Source organism: Rattus norvegicus, chromosome 16 (assembly GCF_036323735.1).
Source record: "Rattus norvegicus strain BN/NHsdMcwi chromosome 16, GRCr8, whole genome shotgun sequence".
NCBI classification, from domain to species: Eukaryota; Metazoa; Chordata; class Mammalia; order Rodentia; family Muridae; genus Rattus; species Rattus norvegicus.
The window spans coordinates 17,317,250-17,334,133 of record NC_086034.1 but is presented as its reverse complement, the minus strand read 5'-3'; the positions used below and the strand labels follow the sequence as shown (position 1 = coordinate 17,334,133).

At 48.1% G+C, this 16,884-nt stretch overlaps 1 protein-coding gene and 1 long non-coding RNA gene across 2 annotated transcripts in view; one reads left to right on the top strand and one right to left on the bottom strand.

Annotated features, from left to right (window-relative positions):
• Window positions 1-364, bottom strand: part of Med26 (mediator complex subunit 26) — a 51,028-nt gene extending 50,664 nt beyond the window's left edge. Inside the window, 1 exon segment of the mRNA NM_001107300.3 lies at window positions 25-364. Coding sequence (NP_001100770.2) covers window positions 25-96 — 72 coding nt within the window. The 5' untranslated portion in view covers window positions 97-364.
• Window positions 365-475: 111 nt separating this feature from the next.
• LOC120097450 (uncharacterized) lies at window positions 476-16,061 on the top strand. The gene is made up of 2 exons (XR_010058628.1): window positions 476-1,327; window positions 14,423-16,061. It is a non-coding gene; the product is annotated as an uncharacterized LOC120097450 (long non-coding RNA).
• The last annotated feature ends 823 nt before the right edge of the window (window positions 16,062-16,884 follow it).

Here is a 16,884-nt window from a genome sequence, read left to right as displayed (position 1 = left end):
CCCGATCGCGCGGCAGTCACTTACGTTGCTCTGGGAGTCGATGGCCTGTAGCAGCCGGTCCCTCATCTGCTGCGGAGACGCCGGAGCCGCTGTCATTGCCTGGGCGAAGCGGGGGGGAGCGGCCGGGCCGGCGGGCGGGCAGGCTGAGGAGGGGGGACGCAGGTCAGTCACTCGCCGGCCTCCGGGAACGGAGCCGCATGTTCCCCGCGGCGCCAGAGGAGGTCGAGGCGCTCGGGGAGATGGCGGAGGACGGAGGAAAGCGGAGGGGACCGGAGCTCAGGCCCCGGACCGCCGCCGCCACCGCCGAGCAAGGAGGAGGAGGAGCCGACGGAGAAGCCTCCGCCACTACCGCCGCCGCCGCCGCCTCGAGAACCAAACTCCAGTGAGCTGCCCCCGCGCTGAGCACTCTGGGTAACCCGCGCCGCACGCAGCGTCGGCGCCACGCTGAGGAGGTTGGGAGATGGGGGCGGGTGGAGACGCCGGGTTTGGGAGGGGCCGGCTTGTGAGCCCCGCCCATTGATTCTGCGCACGCGCACGCATGCGCACTTATCAGGTCCTGCCGCCGGGTTCTAAGGCCGGATCCAGAGAGCCGTTGGGAGACGGTTGGGCGTGGCAACGGACGCTATCCGAAGGTCACGCCCACTCCGGACTAGGGGGCGGGGCTTCCTAACGGAAGCTCACATGCCAAGTCCTGGAACACCGGCTCTTCCTGCTAACTGCTTTGGGGTTGCGGAATGGTAAGACCCTCCACCGGATGAGGACCTCTAGCTTTGAGGAATCAGAGGATTGGAGCGGCCATAGGGACACTAAGAAGGGCAGCGGTTGTCTGCGTTGAGACCCGTGCGGCGAGTAGCTCGGAGAATCTAGGCGCAGCCGTCGCCGCTGCAGAGGCCCCAGGCGCGGATCTGCAGGGCAGTGAGTGTCCCCATGTGACCCGCGCGCTGCTGGGACCTAAGGGCACGTATGGGAGCTGCCGCCTCCGCCGAGGGCTCGAGTCTGCAAGGCATGCGCGACGCTGACACCTTGGCTGTGCATCCACGAGGGGCTGGAACTCAAGAAGAAGCACCGCTCTTTTTTTTTTTTTTTTAATTCTTTTTTTCGGAGCTGGGGACCGAACCCAGGGCCTTGCGTTGAAGCACCGCTCTTGTAGCCCTCCTGAGAGGCGAACTGGAGGTGGCCAGTCTTTGTCTGCACAACAGGATGCGGAACCATCGCTCAGCATCGTCCCCTCCGCATTCGGAGCGGACGGAACGATCCCTGCTTTGCACCCCAGCCACTGGAAAACAGGAACGCCTCACCGAGGAGGAAGGGAAGCGCCAAGGTCACCGTGAGTTTTAGGTCAAACCAAGAAACGAAGGATATCAAGTATAAGGGCTGTGGTCTCCGGCAGGTGGAGTGGGAGGGCGGGCTCCGAGTTTAGCGCACTGTATTACAGTGGCTTCGGGAGAAATAACTTTCGTTTTGTGTCGTAACCTTAAAAATCCAGACATGAAACGGAAGGGAAACAGGTAATGAAAATCACATGTACTCCTGAGAGCTGCGGGACACCTGTTAATTTTAATTTGTTATACTTCTAGGGAGTGCTGGAGGGAGGTGGGGAACCAGGCATTTTTTTCCAACGCTCGGGAGGCTGGAGGGTTTCTGGAGTTCAGGCCAGCTTGGTCTACACAGTGAGTTCCAGACTAGTTCTCTCCCACCCATCCACCCAGAAAATAAAAGCATGGCTGGTTTCTTGATTCTTTATGTGACAGAGAACTTTTCATTACACCAGTACAATGAACACGAACAAATACACTCTCTCCCTGGCACGTGTTTGGAGTTCATGGTCCAAATTGGAAAGCAGCCCATTTTGAAGACTCACTTCTCACCAGATAAGCAAAATAAACAAGGTCATCCATCAACATTGGCTCCTAGTTCGGTGCTTTTCAGCAGGGTTTATGAAGCCTGAACTGGTCTCAAACGTTTTGTTCCTATCAGTGTCTCCCTGGTGCAGGGTTTCGTGTATGCCAACTTACTGTCTTTTATTACTTAATAGTTGATTTTGGTTTTTTCCTCCCCTTATATAGGATCTCACTGTGGCTGGCCTGGATCTCACTATTCAGTTCTGGCTAGTTTGAAACTTGCTATGGAGACCAGGCTAGCCTCAAACTCACAGAGATCCACCTGAGTCTGCTGCCCAAGAGCTGGAATTAAGTGCATCATCCTGCCCTGCAGACCTGCTATCCTGTTTATTCAGTGGTAGAGTATGCCTTTTATCAGAACAAGTATAGATTAAGCTGGCAAGTAGTTTTGCATGGATCAAATCAGGAAAACATCTTGGACAGTATTCAATTTACCTGTTGACTTTGCTATTTTAGATTTCTCCCCAGATTTTGAGACTATATGTAGTCTAGGCAAGCCTTGAAACTTTTTCTTTTTTGATATTAATGTTTTGCCTGTAGTATATCTGTGCACCTATGTGTACCTAGTGTCTACAGAGGCCAGAAGTAGTTGTCAGGTCCCTGGAGCTAGAATTATATACAGTTGTGAGTACATACTGGGGATTGAATCTTGGTCCTTCTTGGACAACAAGTGCTCTTAACTGCTGCCTCATCTCACAGCTCTGGCCTTGAGCTCCTCATGCTGCCTCCACCTCCTCAAGCACTAGAATTACAGGCACGCACCACCCACCAGACCTGGCACTTCTCTTTTTCTCCCCTTTAAGATTTATTTATTATCTATAAGTAAACTGTCCCTGTCTTCAGACACACCAGAAGAGGGCATCAGATCCCATTATAAGTGGTTGTGAGCCACCATGTGGTTGCTGGGAATTGAACTCAGGACCTCTGGAAGAACAGACAGTGCTCTTAACCGCTGAGCCATCTCTCCAGCCTCTCATTTTATTTTCTTCATGGTTAATTTCTATGCTTAGCAATAGCCGGGGTTGGGGATTTAGCTCAGTGGTAGAGCGCTTGCCTAGCAAACGCCAGGCCCTGGGTTCGGTCCCCAGCTCTGAAAAAAAAAGAAAAAAGAAAAAAAAAGAAAAAAGAAAAAGCAATAGCCTTTAATAGTAGCACTCAGGAGGATTTCTTGAGTTCAAGGTCGTCATATAGGTATGGGGAGTTGAATTCTGGACAAGCAGCTAGCATTCATAACAGTCAAGCCATCTCTCCAACCCATTTTCTTGATTTGTTTTTTTCAAGAAAGGGTTTCTTTGTGTAGTTCTGGCTGATCTGAAACTCATTTTATAGACCAAGCTGCCCTCAAACACATAGAGGTCCACCTTCCTCTGCCTTCAGAGTGCATGACTACAATATTGTGGAGTCCTATGCACACAACTTTATTCTACTTGTTCATTTACTTAAGTTTGGTTGTTTGTGTATATATAATAGTGTTTGTGTGTTACACCTATGCAGGGGGACCACTGCCAAGAGTCAATTCTCTTCTTCCACCATCCTGGGGAATCATCTTAGGCTTGGCTGAGTAAGTGGCTGTACCTGCTGAACCATCTGGCCATCTGGTTCTGCTTTTTTGAGAGGGTCTCCTTCTGTATCCCAGGCTAGGCTTGAACTTGTAATCCTCTTGCCTGAGACTCAAGTGTGTTCCTGTTTAAAAGTGACACTAGCTGGACCTATTAACTCACTTCTGTGATCCCAATGGTCAGAAAATGGAGACAAGAGAACCAAGAATTCAGGTGCAATATGGCTTCATGTTGCATTTGAGGCCAGCCTGGGCTTTGACTATGAAACTGTCTCTGAAAGTAGGAGTGTGGGGGCTAGAGAGATGACACAGATGTTAAGAGCACTGGCTGCTCTTCAAGAGAACCCAGATTCTATTCCCAGTACACATACATGGTGGCTCATAACAATGGAACTCCAGTTCCAAAGATTTGAAGTCACCTGGCCACAAGGGCACTAGACATGCATGTGGTACACAGACATACATGAAGGCAAAACCACTCCTACACATAAAAGGAAAACACTTATAATGGAAGTAATTAAAGTTTTGATTAACTCTGAAGGGAGTTCACAGACATGTAAGGTATTCTAGTGCTTGTCCATATCCAAATTCAGAATGTACAAGCTTGCTCTTTGGTCTCTAGTTTTGAAGCTAAGCACTCAGCCAGACTGCCTGGCCCTCAGGAAAACAGGACTGTAAGCTGGGTGTGGTGCACACCAAGGGAGAGGAGGACAGTGACTTGGGAGGCCTGTGGGGCTATGTGGTGAGACCCTATTTCAACCAAGGATATCTTCAAGGGACACAGAGACAATTTCTGAAGCAGAGTGCAGCTGGAGTAGCAGTGAAGGGAAAGATGACCCTATACCGGACAACTGTGGCAGGTCTGAAAGGTATTTCAATTGAGACCTTTCAGTGTTCTATAGACTGACTCGGTTTAAAATTCCAAGGATTGGTGCTGGAGAGATGGCTCAGAGGTTAAGAGCACTGACTTCTCTTCCAGAAGTCCTGAGTTCAAATCCCAGCAACCACAATGGTAGCTCACAACCATCTGTGATGGAATCCAATGCCCTTTGGATGTCCAATGTCTCTGAAGATGGCTACAGTATACTCATATGCATAAAATAAATAATTTTTTTTTTCAGAGCTGGGGACCGAACCCAGGGCCTTGCGCTTCCTAGGCAAGCGCTCTGCCACTGAGCCAAATCCCCAACCCCTAAATAAATTTTTTTAAAAAGGATATAGAGCAAGGGATAGGAAAAATGACTCAGCAGTTAAGAGTTCTTAAAAAAAAAAATTAAGGGATTTGCAAAGAAAGCAGCTGGAGCAGACAAATGCATTCACAGCACAGGAATCAGTCCATGGCAGCGCTGTCAGAGCAGAAGTCAGCAGTAAGCTAGGTGAGTATCAGACGTAGAAACAAATAGGACACCTAGGGCTGCAGTGAACTGTCACTCAACACCAGTGAGAACTCGGCTTCTTTAGAAAAGCAAAACGAAAGGCAGAAATACTACAAGAGTATGTTTTCATTTTAATCCGAGGTATAGGGTTGCTTCAGACTGTGCTTCAGGGGTGTGCGTCCGACCAGCCACAGGGGCCGACTATGATTTGCCTCATGTTCTGGCAGAAGCATCATTTTTGCCAGCTACAGATAGTGTCTGCAGTTGTGTGGGTTTTGAATTCTGGGGGCTTTTCAGAGGGGGTGTAAGTGCTAGGGCCTCAGAGGGGTAGATGGTTGGTTGGTAGGCTGGTGCTTTGTTTGCTGTTGGTTGTGGTTTCTTAAGTAGTTGTGTGCAAAGAAGAAATTAGATATCCTGACTGTGAAGATCAAACTTGCCCCCAGGAACTCAGCACCCTTAATAAGCAGGAAGTAGTGACATGCTTCCAGAAAGACAGCCTCCTGAGCCTACCCAAACAGCACCCGGAATCAGGGACCAAATGCTCAAACATCTTTTAAGAAGCCATTGTCGGGGTTGGGGATTTGGCTCAGTGGTAGAGCACTTGCCTAGCAAGCGCAAGACCCTGGGTTCGGTCCCCAGCTCCGAAAAAAAGAAAAAAAAAAAGCCATTGTCATTCAAACCACCACATTCCACTTGACTCCATAACCATAGCAAACTGCAGTCTACATTCAGATCAAAAGTTCCCATAGTCTTTCTCAGTCTCAACACTGCTCAAAAGCCCACAGACGCTTCTGAGACTCAAAACAATCTCTTAATTGTAATCGCCTGTAAAATCAAAAGGCAAATTACACAGTTCTCACATACAGTGGCACAGAATATATTACCATTCCAAAAAGAAGGAATGGGGGCTTGGTGAAAAACGACTAAAAGACCAAAAGCAACACGTGAGCTCTAAAGCCTGTGTGTAGTTCTATGTCTGATGTCAGTGGCTGAGATGGCTCTGTGTGTCCAGCCTCGCTGCCCTGCAGCACAGAACTCAGGATGGTTTCATTTCCTGTGTGCGGCGCTCCTTGGCGGGTGTCCCATGAATCTGGCATCTCCCATAGCTTGGAATTTTCAGTGCAGCCCAGACTTCACTTTCACAGCTTCACACAGTGAATTAAGGACTTCAAACAGGAATTCCCCTGCCACAGGCTACCTTTGCCTTGCAGAAAGAGAGCTTACCTGGGTGGATTTGCTTGGGGGACCTCATTCCCTTTGTTCTCTTGGGCAGAGCAGGCCTGTCCTTCCTGGTGCTGATCTCAGTTCCAGCCTTCTGTGTAATACTAAGCCTCCAGGGTCTTTTCCTTCTCTTCAATATATACATGTTATGTTTGTTTCTGTCTCATTGCCCCTTCTCATTGAAGACCTACATAAGCATTGGCAACAATAACCATAGACTCAACATATGTTTGGAATTCCTCCACCAAAGAAATGTTAACCTCTGCTTTTAAGTTTAGACTCAGGCAAGTTCTCCAGACAAGGGCAGAAGGCAAGCACATCCTCTGCCAAAGCCGTCCAGGGATGACGCCTGCCTAGTCGCCACTGCTGTTCCCTCTGAGACCTTTGGAGCTGGGCCGTCACAGCCCACATTGCTCGCTGGACTACGGTGATCTTTATACTTTCTTTCAGGGGTCAAGGGGTCAACTGCTACCTTTAGTCCGGAATTACTAAGTCTTCCACGCTCTTCAAAAAAACAAGGTCAGGTCTATTACAGCAACAGCCCACACTCTAGTTCTAACTTCTTCTTCTTCTTCTTCTTCTTTTTTTTTTTTTTTTTGTGGCTGTTTTGTTTTGTTTTTTCAAGACAGAGTTTCACTGTGTGGCCATGGCTGTCCTGGAATTTGTTCTGTAGACCAGCCTCAGAGATCTCAGAGAGCTGCCTGCCTCTGCCTTCCTCCCAAATGCTGGGACTAAAAGCATACACTGCCACCACCCAGCTACCAACTTCCTAGTTACTTTTCTGTTGCTGTGATTAAACACCATGACTAAGCCATGCCACTGTGGTGCACAACATCAATCCCAGCAAGTAGATGAATAAGTTCAAGGCCAGCCTGGTCTAAGTTTGAGGACAGCTGGAACGGGGTTCTCTAGAGTCACAGAGGTGAGGATTCCATTATACGTGTAAAGGGAATTCGTTGGAATGACTCACAGGTTGCAGTCGAGCTCGTCCAACAACAGCCAGCTGTGGATGGAAAGTCCAGGAATCCAGTAGTTACTCCATCCCACAAGGCCGGGTCTCCCATCTGCTCTTCTGTATCTGCTGGACCTGGAGAAGTAGGCTCCAGTGTTAGTAAAGGAATGGATGTGCTAAAAAGGCAAGAACAAGCAGGCAAAGAGCAAAAGCTTCTTTCTTCTGTGTCCCTATATGAGCTTCCAGCAGAAGGTGTTGCCCAGGTTAAAGATGTGTGTCTTCCCACCTCAAGATTCAGATCAAAAAACCTGTCTTCTCTCTTCAGAGGTGCAGACTATCTGTCATAGGTGTACCCTCCATTTCTGGATGTCAGGTTGACAACCAAGAATAGTGTCACAACTAAGGCTACGATGAGAAACCCTGCCTAAAACAAAAAACACCAGGACTAAAAGTGACTTCTGGAAGGAAGAATTTTCTGGCTCCAATGCTACTTCTTCATGAGACCACACCCCCAAACCTTTCCAAACATCTCAACCAACTGGGGACCAAGTGTTAAATGCCTGAGTCTATGTGGTCTCATTCAAGGCAGCACAGAAGCCCCAGCTGCAGTTAATCCATTTCTCCAGCCTCACAAGGTCTGAAACTACAGGCCTGCACTACTACAGGCCTGGCTGTTTGTTGAGTGTGTGGGGCATTTTTTTGAGGGATGGTCTCACCACCTAGGCTAGCCTATAATAAGCATTAAATGTCATCAAGGAGAGACCTGCTCCACCCTGGAAAAAAGGGAAGGGTTCCCTCAGAGCAGGACTCCCTAAGGGGTTTTCTGGCACAAGGGTATCCTGGCAGTTGGGAACCAAGAAATACCACAAAGTCACACCACACAGCAAACCTCACAGAAGATTTATGGAGAGAGACAGAACGGTGATTGCCTCTGGGTGGAACAGCTACAGCAGAGGGCAGGGTGCAGGGGAAGGGTTCTCTAGGCTTTAGGAACATGCACAGTGCATGAAGAAGTAGAAAAGTACAGAGCTGTCCTAAGCATTGTTCGATGTTAATGCTGAACCCCAAGGAAAGGGATTTCCTAGTCTCAGGAGCCGGGGTCAAGCCAGGGGCAGGCTATTCCTCCCTTTTATGTTTGGTATTGATAACTAACCAGGAATCAGGAAAGAGGACATTATCATTAAACTACTTCCTGCTCTGTGGGGTTTTAAGTCCAGGGGGTGAGCATGATCTTCACCATCAGAGCATGCTCAAGGGTTATAGGTCTCTGGCCCCTACAGTTTGGTGGAGAAGCGGGGTTAGGGAGGGTAGTATCCAGTTCCATACAGGATCACCAGTGATCATCCATCAGCCAGAGGCGTGGAGCTGTTCTTTATTTAATTTTTGGACATCTGGCGTTGTCAGATCTTGGCATTACTGTAGCTAACAGACTGACACGGAAACAGCACTCCCCCTTAGGAGGCGGCAAAGGCCACTTCTCTTCACTGTTGGTAGATCTAATCCTCATCGATTTTCTAATGGTTTTTAAGTTGTTTGCATGGGAGCTGGAGAGATGGCTCAGTGGTTAAGAGCGCTGACTGCTCTTCCAGAGGTCCTGAATTCAGTTCCCAGCAACCACATGTGTAATGGGATCCAATGCCCTCTTCTGGTGTCTGAGGACAGTGACAGTGTGCTCCCCTACATTAAATAAATAAATAAATCTTTCAAAAAAGAAAGTTGTTTGCATGGAAACAAATTTCTTAAAGTCAGACAATAGCTTATGTGTCCTGCAAAAAGCAGGTCAAGTACCCTATCATGTTGCAGAACGTTGTAAGTGAATGAATCTACCTATTGATGGATTTGGGTCTATTTGGTTTTAACAGACACCTTTTCTGTGGTGGTTTAAATATGTTTGGCCAGGGAAGTGGCAATATTAGGAAGTGTGGCCTTGTTGAAAGAAGTGTGTCACTGTGGATGTAGAATAGGACCCTCGTCCTAGCTGCATGGAAGTCAGTATTCTCCTAGCAGCCTTCAGATGAAGATGTAGAACTCTCAGCTCCTCTCGCACCATGCCTGCCTGAATGCTACCATCCTGATAATGGGCTGAACTTCTGAACCCATAAGCCAGCCCCAATTAAATGCTGTCCTTACACGACTTTCCTTGGTCATGGTGTCTGTTCGTGGCAGTAAAACCATAAGAGAAGTTGGTACTAGAAGTGGGGTATTGTTATGATAGGCTTGACCCTGTTTATATTGGAGGAATGTGGATTTGGGGACTTTGGGTTTGGAAAGCAGCGGAATGCTTTAAGTGGGACTTAATGGGCTATCCTCATAGGAACATGGAAGACTTTGTTGCTGAGAGTGATTTGAACTGTGCAGACCTGGCCCAAGTGGTTTCAGTGGAAAAGAGTTTCAGTATGTGGCCTAGAGCCTGTTTTTGTGGTATTTTGGTGAAGAATGTGGCTGCTTTTTGCTTTTCTCTGAAGAGTCTTCCTGAGGCTAGTAAATAAGATAAAGAGATTTCTATTAATTGCATTGACAAAGGAAATTTCAAAAAAGAGCCCAGCAGAGACCTTGTTCTCTGGTTTAGTCTGATGAAGAGCATTTTAATGAAAAGGAGGAGCAGGCTGAGATAGAAGTATAAAATGCATAGCTCAAGTAATAAAGGAGCGCCAGCAGATTAAGGAAGTGGGGACCTTGGGGCAAGATCCTATCCAGATAAACTTAGGTCCAAGCAGGTGGTACACACTCCCAAGAGGGAGAGGCAGACCTCTTGAGTTCAAGGCCAGCCTGGTATGGAGCAAGCTCCAAGTAGAGAAAAGCTTAGGCTTAATGTTGTGGTGCCCGTGTTTGAGGCCAGTGTCCAGGAGGCAGAGCCATGCAGATCTCTTGAGTTCAAGGTCAATCTACAGAGCACATTCCAGGACAGCCCAGCTTAGGCAGTGAGGGAATTGGAAAACAGGAAGCTTGGTGATAGAATGAGGGGAGCCATGTTCCAGCCCCAGCAAGCAGCAGAACGCGGCAGTTTCAGCCATATATCTCTAGAGTCAAAAATAGAAGGGACTACTGGGAAAATTGATGCTGGTCCGCTGGAGCTGAGACATTAGTGGTGGTTAAGAAGAGACCAGCATCGGGGCTGGGGATTTAGCTCAGTGGTAGAGCGCTTACCTAGGAAGCGCAAGGCCCTGGGTTCGGTCCCCAGCTCCGAAAAAAAGAACCAAAAAAAAAAAAAAAAAAAAAAAAGAAGAGACCAGCATCACTGAGGTAAGATTTCAGTGTTTTCTAAGAGCACAAAAAAGAAACTTTTCTAGAGATAACCAAGGTAGACTTGGTAATGTGTAAGAATCATGTAGGTGGTACTAGTTTTGAAGGTACCACTTTCAATGACCTCCTTGAAGAGGTCATGAAGAGCAACTGAGGTTTGGCACCATGACGAGAGCCTATGAGTGGCTATTGGTGAAGCCTAGTTGCAGCCAAAGACTCCAGCATATTGCAGATGCCAGTACCATGGGATGATCACCAAGAACAGCAGCGGCGGTGAAGTGGATCAGTCAACCTGAGCTCAGAGTGCTCCAGAGAGCAGAACTGGAGATGTGACCCAAGCCCTTTGGAACCCAGATCATGTGTGGATCCCAGACATTGGAACAAGAAGCTGAAGCACTAAAGTTGCCTTGGAGACTCCAAGATGTTAAAGATGCCAGAGCCGTGTGATGCCTGCTGAGGGAAGCTGCTAACGGAGTGGAACCAGCCCAAGAGAAGTTTGTTTCAATCAACACAGATGAAAAAGGAGCTGGAGATCTGAAGAGCACTTTGACATCAGACACGGAGATGCAGAGTTTGGAGTTTGTCCAGCTGGTTCACTCTCTTGCTTTGGGGATTACAGTTAAGTGATTGGATGAATCTCAGAAGAGACTCTGAACTTTGGACTTAGAACATTGTTGAGACTGCTATAGACTAAGATTTTCGAAGTTGAACTAAATGTATTTTGCACTATGTTGTGTTTAGGTGTGCCCCCCCTCCCCCAATAGAATAAGCCTATGGGAGCCAGGGAGTAGAATGTGGTGGCTGGAATGTGCTTGGCTCAAGGAGTGGCACTATTAGGAGGTGTGGCCTTGTTGGAGTGGGTGTGTCACTGTGGTTGTGGGCTTTAAGACCCTCATCCTTAGCTGCCTGGAAGTCAGTCTTCTAGCAGCCTTCAGATGAAGATGTAGAACTCTCAGCTCCTCCTGCACCATGACTGCCTGGACACTGCCATGCTCCTGCCTTGGTGATCATGAATTGAACCTCTAAACCTGTAAGCCAGCCCCCAATTAGATGTTATCCTTATGAGAGTTACCTTGGTCATGGTCTGTTCACAGCAGTAAAACCCTAAGACATTTCCTGTTATGCCAATAGGCATTTTAGGTAGTCATTTTGTCCTCTCTGCCAAGGAGTTTTTCTTTTGCAGAGGATAAGAGGTAACATGCTCTTGTCTGTAACTACTTTCTGCTGAAATTAGAACATTATAGTCAGGGCCAAAAATGCTAGTCAAAGGCTGGGAGGGCATTCAGGCAGTAAAGCGTTCATCAGAAGCATCTGGTTCACTGACTTAGCTGAAGAGACCAGGAGAATCACATCGGCTGGACCAGCCTCAGCAGGCCCAGGGCTCACAGCCATTTGGAGCAGTTTATCAGCAGCTGATTTCTGGATGCTGTCAGCTGAGAGGAGATCTGCTGAGATAGATACAGACTAGGGACAGAGGTTAAAGTTTAGGAACTTAAATGAAAATCATACACGTGGGAATTTTCAGTCCTGGTTGTGGGGAAGGGGAGGTCCTACCCTCAAGAGTAGGCAGGTGGGGAGACTTACGCTATACTTACCTGGAGTCTGTCTGACTGTGAGAGGTGGACCCCAGTCTTATGACTTTGTAGATTCCCCAGGGCTTACATGACTTTTTCTGTTTACGAGAAGACATGGGAGTTTTAAGTTTGTAATCTGTCCTGAAGAACACATTGTCACAAGAACAGCTAACAGGTGTGACAGCTCTGAGTCACAGCAAAAGCTTGGGGTTAAAAAGCCTGACAGCTGTCCTCTGTCCCAGGAGCTGGACAGAGCTTCAGCACTGATGACAAGCACCGGTAAGTCTACTGAGACGACGAGCAAAGGAAATCTAAAAATCTCCATCTTTTGATTGGTAATAGTTATCAGTGCTTTATCAGCTTATCAGTACTCCATTAATCAATCTTAAAACTTTTGAATCTTCAAAGTAGAGGGGACAGGCTGGAGAGATGGCTCAGCGGTTAAGAGCATTGACTGCTCTTCCAGAGGGCCTGAGTTCAATTCCCAGCAACCACATGGTAGCTCACAGCCATCTGTAATAGGATCCAATGCCCTCTTCTGGTGTGTCTAAAGACAGCTACAGTGTGTGTGTGTGTGTGTGTGTGTGTGTGTGTGTGTGTGTGTAAAATAAATCTTAAAAAACAAAAAACTAGAGGGGGAAAGGAATCTGAACAGTTATCTTACATTACTTATATCTTTACAATGCATTTACATACCTTCAAATACTAGTTCTTATACGCTCAGACAGTCTTAGACCCTCAGAACTTAACGCTTTTACTTTTCCCATTTAAACAATTACCAGAGAGCATTCATTGCAAAGCATGTTTCCTGAAATATTTTTTTCTTGTTTTACACTCATGTCATGCGCCTCACTTGATAGGGAAGAAATTTTGGAGGCAACCTTTAAGTGAAGATGCTTGGCTCTGGAGGAAGGGGAGCCATAACCCAGCTACAGAGCTAGTTTTCCAGTTAAGCTGAACAGCATAAAACACTTTTAATATTATGCACACTCAAAAGACATCAGAATCCCTGCTAAACTGAATCCAGTGACCAGAAAGCCTAGAGATAAATTCTGAGCCCTGGTCCTCAAAGCATCCATGGCAAGCATTATTAGAATTGGTGGCTGAAGCTGGCAGCAGCAGAGAAAGAAAAAACAACCAATAAACACATCATACAGGGAGCCTACGAACTCAGTGGAGACCAGTCAGAAACAAAACCTGTGGCGGCTACCCTCATTCATACATTCAGCTGAGTCTGATCCATTTCTATCTTAGCGCCCACGTTTGCCACAAGACTTAAAGACCAGAAAAGATACCCATCTGCAAACAGCAAAACAGATGAAACTTTCTAAACAACCAAAATGGGGGCAGGTAACATGTCATTTTCTGCCCTGGACAGGAGAGAAAGGGTTCTGTAGTTGGAGAGTGAGGAGAGGATGGTGTTTGGCTGTAGAGGGTTTGGGGGTGTCCCATGCTTAGGGATGTTCCTGAAATACTGTCAAGTGAAAAGCTGTCAGATTGTGGGATTTGACGGAGGGGAGCAGCCAGGGCTCCCTCTTCAGTTAGAAGGTCCTCCCCAGCAAGAGGACAGGACAGGTTGGTATAGGTAGGAAGGAGTGGGTAAGAGAGCTGAAGATACCACTAAAGATAAAGCCATGGTGAGGTTGCTAAAGCTGTCTCCATACCCTGATAATAGAGGAACAAAAAGGGGAAGCGGACCCCCAGAACTCTGTAACCAAGTAAGTGGCTCCAGTGCCCAGAAGGGAGGAGACGGACGACCTTCATACTGTGATGACTACCTGGGGTTCCCTGTCAGAAATGGTGGTGGTCAGGCCAAGGAAGCCTAGGCCCCCTTAGTCATCCATGGCCAGGCCTAAGAGATTGGCTAGGTGGCAATCTGGGCCTAATGACCCAGCATAGTGAGGAATATGGGGGCAGTCAACACGCCAACATCCCCTTCGATGACACCTTGGGTTTGGTTGAGGTGATTTACGAGTGCTCAGGCAGGCAGGCCTAGGCCCAGTGACCCTCCTGCTGGCATTTGAAGTAGAGCCAGGAGGCTCTCGGGCTTTGGGAGGTGAGAGATCCTGGGCAGTTGCTATGGCAGGCTGAAAGGCCTTAGCTAACATCAGGTTTTGTTTCTGCAAGACAAAGTTTCTCTGTGTAGCCCTAGGTGTCCTGGAACTCACTGTGTAGACCAGGCTGGCCTCAAACTCAGAGATCCACCTGCCTCTGCCAAAGTGCTGGGATTGAAGGTGTGCACTACCACACCTGGAGTTTTCAGGCTTTCATCCCTCCCATGGTACAGCTTGAAGGCCAGCACTAAGACTAAGCCTGTGGAGTAGGGGGCCTTTCTCTGGGTGTTTTAGTCTGGCACTAATACCAGGGACAGTCTGGGACGAGTCAGGAGTTGTTTCCTATATAGGGTCTTAGGGTCCACATTGTTATAGTGTAAGAGGGCTTTCTAACACAGTCTAGGATTGAGATAGGTTTTCATGTTTGTCCTAGATGACCACTTGCATTTTTTCATAATTTACCACTTTACAGACACTGGCAGAGGCAGGTAATAAATTGATCTCTAGCTAAAATGCCTCCTGGGATATTGTAGTTTCTCCCAGGACCCTAATCGGGGACCGCGTCAACCCAGCCGGTGGGCAGCGTTACCTTGGTGGACTTCATCTGCATGCACCTCAGCCAGGTCCCAGCCTTGCCTGTGCTCCTTGGGAGATTGGTGGTGAGAATCCTGTAAACAGCAGGAAAGTAAGTTTGTATGAGTTGGCAATGTATTAGAATTCCTTAACAGACGTGCAAGGAGGGATTAGTGATATAGGACTAATCTTCTTTCTTTCCTCTTCATAGCCCTGGCTGACCCGGGACAAGCTCTGTAGACCAGGCTGGCCTCACTCAGAGATTTGCCTGCCTCTGCCTCTAGAATGCTGGGATTATAGGCGTGGTGCCTGTGCCACTGCTGCCTGGCTCCCAGTCGTTTTTCTATGGGAGAGAGTTCACTCAGTGAGAAGGGGACATGTACCCAACCCTGTGACATCCACCCTGTCACTTCCTGCAGAGGGAGAACCGTGGCCAGTTGGACTGGATAAGGGGAGTTCCAGAGACGGCTCCATCATAGGTGGGAATGACTAGCAAACCAAGTGCCACCAGTGGCTGAATGTGAGAGATCTGACTAGTGTGGCCTGTGGCTTTCGAGGGAGAAGGGAGACAGGAGGGGCCAGAGAAGGGGCTGTGGGCTGAGGCCAAGTGAAAGCAGTGTTTTGGGCATTCTGGGTAGGAGGAGCTGGGTGATGGGTCTGGAAGAACAGAGAGAGGGCTTGGAGCAGAAATAGGAGAAGGTTTGGACATAGGTAGTCTTTCCCTTTCCCCAGTCATGCATAGCAGTTGTAAAGGTTCCAAATAACATTGGAAACTAGGTTGCCATTAGGCAGCCCTCTGGATTGATTATCTGAGGAATACTGACTGCAAACGCAACTAAGCAACTAAGGTTGGGCCACTGAGGTCAGGTGCCAGGTGGAGAGGCTGGAGGTTTTCTGAGAGGCATCCCAAGGGGGGAATGGACGTCACTGCTTTGTGGATGGGAAGGGTGGTGTGGGGAGAAGGTCACAGCAGCCTGTAATCAGGCATTCCCAGGACTCAGGGATGACCAAACAAGATGAAGCTGTTTAGTGGGTCCTCACTACACTCCATGGTGTCAGGACTCAGTGTCTGGTATCAGAGCTTTGGATGGGGCCCAAGGCTTCCCAGAAGGCAACAACAAGAACAAGTTTAGGAACAAGGTCTTACCCAGGGGAAAGGGATGGAGAACAGGGTCACATAGTATCATAAAAGCCACAAGAGCACAGAGAAGCTCTGGAGTTACATGCAGCTTCGATGGGGAGATGGAAAAGAGGAGGAAGGATTGCAGTAGCCAGCTGGGCCTAGGGAAGCTGTAGGATCTTAGCTCCAAGCGGGGATGGGGGTGGGCGTGGGGCTTCAGTGAAGAGGGTCGGCCATAGCCTTAGAGACTGCAGGAGATGGGGTGGGTGAACAGGTCATAGCTGCAGGTACTGAAGCAACCTAGGGAAAAACATCCTCTCTAAAGGGAAGAACAACCCAAGGGTTAGTAGTTTGGTACACAGGTTCAATGTACTGTGAGGAAGGTACAGTGACAGGAAGGAAGTGGCTTGTAGAATTCTAGCTGGGTCACACCTGCAGGCAGGTCTATTATTTCAAACTTTAAAAAAATAAACTACTGGTATAGGTCAAGCTAGCTGCTTTTCATTGGTCCCTATAATCTGCCTGCTTACTCTCGCTTGCCCAACAACATTTATCTAAAAGACTGATGTTCTCTGCAAACAGCACACATTTCTCTCTTGAGTAGACATGCTTCCCGGCCGTGAGTTAATATCCGACATCTTGCCATCTGGCACTTGTTCTCTTACTGGGTTGGGGCTTGGTACTTGGTCCACTACTGAGCGCTTATGCTCAGGGTTCCTTCCTCAGACTCACAGAAGGGGACGCTTACCAGGGGTAACAGGAGGATGGGATGCTGAACAACCAGTGATCCAGAAGGTGACCCCATGCAGGGGAGCAGGAGAGAGCCGAACAGCAGGCTTACATAAGGTTTCTTGGGGAGGAAGTGCTCCAGGGTGGGGATTTTCAGAGTACGGACTGGTGGACTTTCAAGTCCTGAGCTTGTAGTGAGCATAGATTGCTGGGATTTCAAGCCCCTGAAATTGAGCTTTTTAACCCTAGAATGACTCCAACCAGTCAGGTTTCCTACTCCTACACAGGCAAAGGTAGTGTATGGCAGGGAGTCCCTGCATGAAGTCTTTAGGAAGATTGTGAGTCCCCTGCCTCATCCATACAAGGGCTAGGATGACAGGTGGGCCCCACCATGCTGAGCTCTGAAGGCGATTTTACACAGTACATTTAAATTGTTTTATTTTACCTGTGTGGGTGTTTTGCCTGCATGCATGCAGTGCCCAAGCAGGCCAGAAAAGGGCATCAGCTCTCCTAGCACTGGAGTTACAGACAGTTGTGAACTGCTGTGTGGTTGCTGGGAATCAAACCTGAGTCCTCTGGAAGA